The 805-nt window shown below is 17.0% G+C and overlaps 1 protein-coding gene across 2 annotated transcripts in view; it reads right to left on the bottom strand.

The window, feature by feature from the left end:
* The window catches only part of LOC102681031 (facilitated trehalose transporter Tret1-like), a 21,566-nt gene that overhangs the window by 5,177 nt on the left and 15,584 nt on the right, over positions 1–805 (bottom strand). For both annotated transcript variants that reach the window (XM_006617311.2, XM_006617310.2), the window contains exon 6: positions 129–348. In XM_006617311.2, the coding sequence (XP_006617374.1) occupies positions 129–348 (220 nt within the window). The remainder of the gene's footprint in view (positions 1–128; positions 349–805) is intronic.

Here is an 805-nt window from a genome sequence, read left to right as displayed (position 1 = left end):
TGTCTGAATATAGATTTATTTCGTTTTAATTAAAAAAATCAATAAACAATTAATTTAATTAATAATAATTAAATAATTAATTGCAATAAAATTTTTATAAATATTTTATATATGAAGATTCCTCTTACCTATACTTGTAACAAGATTTACTGCATAAAAAACCATGATAAATGTTCCACTTAATAATTGAAGAAAATTAAAAATGTTAATGATAGTCAATGGTTTGAAAACACTTGGATCCAGAAGCGTGGAAATAATAGAAGACTTTTTTTCAAACAATGATGTATTCTCCATTCGGGCTGCATCTATTTTTGCTCGCGTTTCTAATATCTCCAATTCAGCTTCAACCTTTTATAAATATGAAATATGGTTTGTTAAAATCGATTTTTTCTTTTTTTTGCAAAAACTTTTTAGTTTTCAATAATGTAATTGATTAAATAATTATTATTAAATTATTTTTAAGTATATAATTTTATAAATTATATTGGCATGTAGTTTATATTATATAATTATAAAATAAAAAATTCAATAATTAATAATTTTTAATCAAAATTAAAACAATTATAAAAAATACATTTTTGATTTAAATAATTTTTTTTCAATTTTGAATATTTTTGACATCGTTAAAAATATTTCATTTCATAATTTTGAGGATTATTTTCATCCTTTAGATATAAGCTATTAAGAGGATAAAAAAATATTTTTATAAAAATTATTTTATATGTAAAATTCATTAAAATTTGTCTTAAATTATATTTAAATATTATATAATATTTTATAATAGTTTATAATATAATAGTTATAT

The sequence above is a fragment of the Apis dorsata genome, unplaced genomic scaffold (assembly GCF_000469605.1).
Source record: "Apis dorsata unplaced genomic scaffold, Apis dorsata 1.3 scaffold_298, whole genome shotgun sequence".
NCBI lineage: Eukaryota > Metazoa > Arthropoda > Insecta > Hymenoptera > Apidae > Apis > Apis dorsata.
The sequence above is the reverse complement of the archived record's forward strand: the minus strand, read 5'-3'. Positions and strand labels throughout refer to the sequence as shown.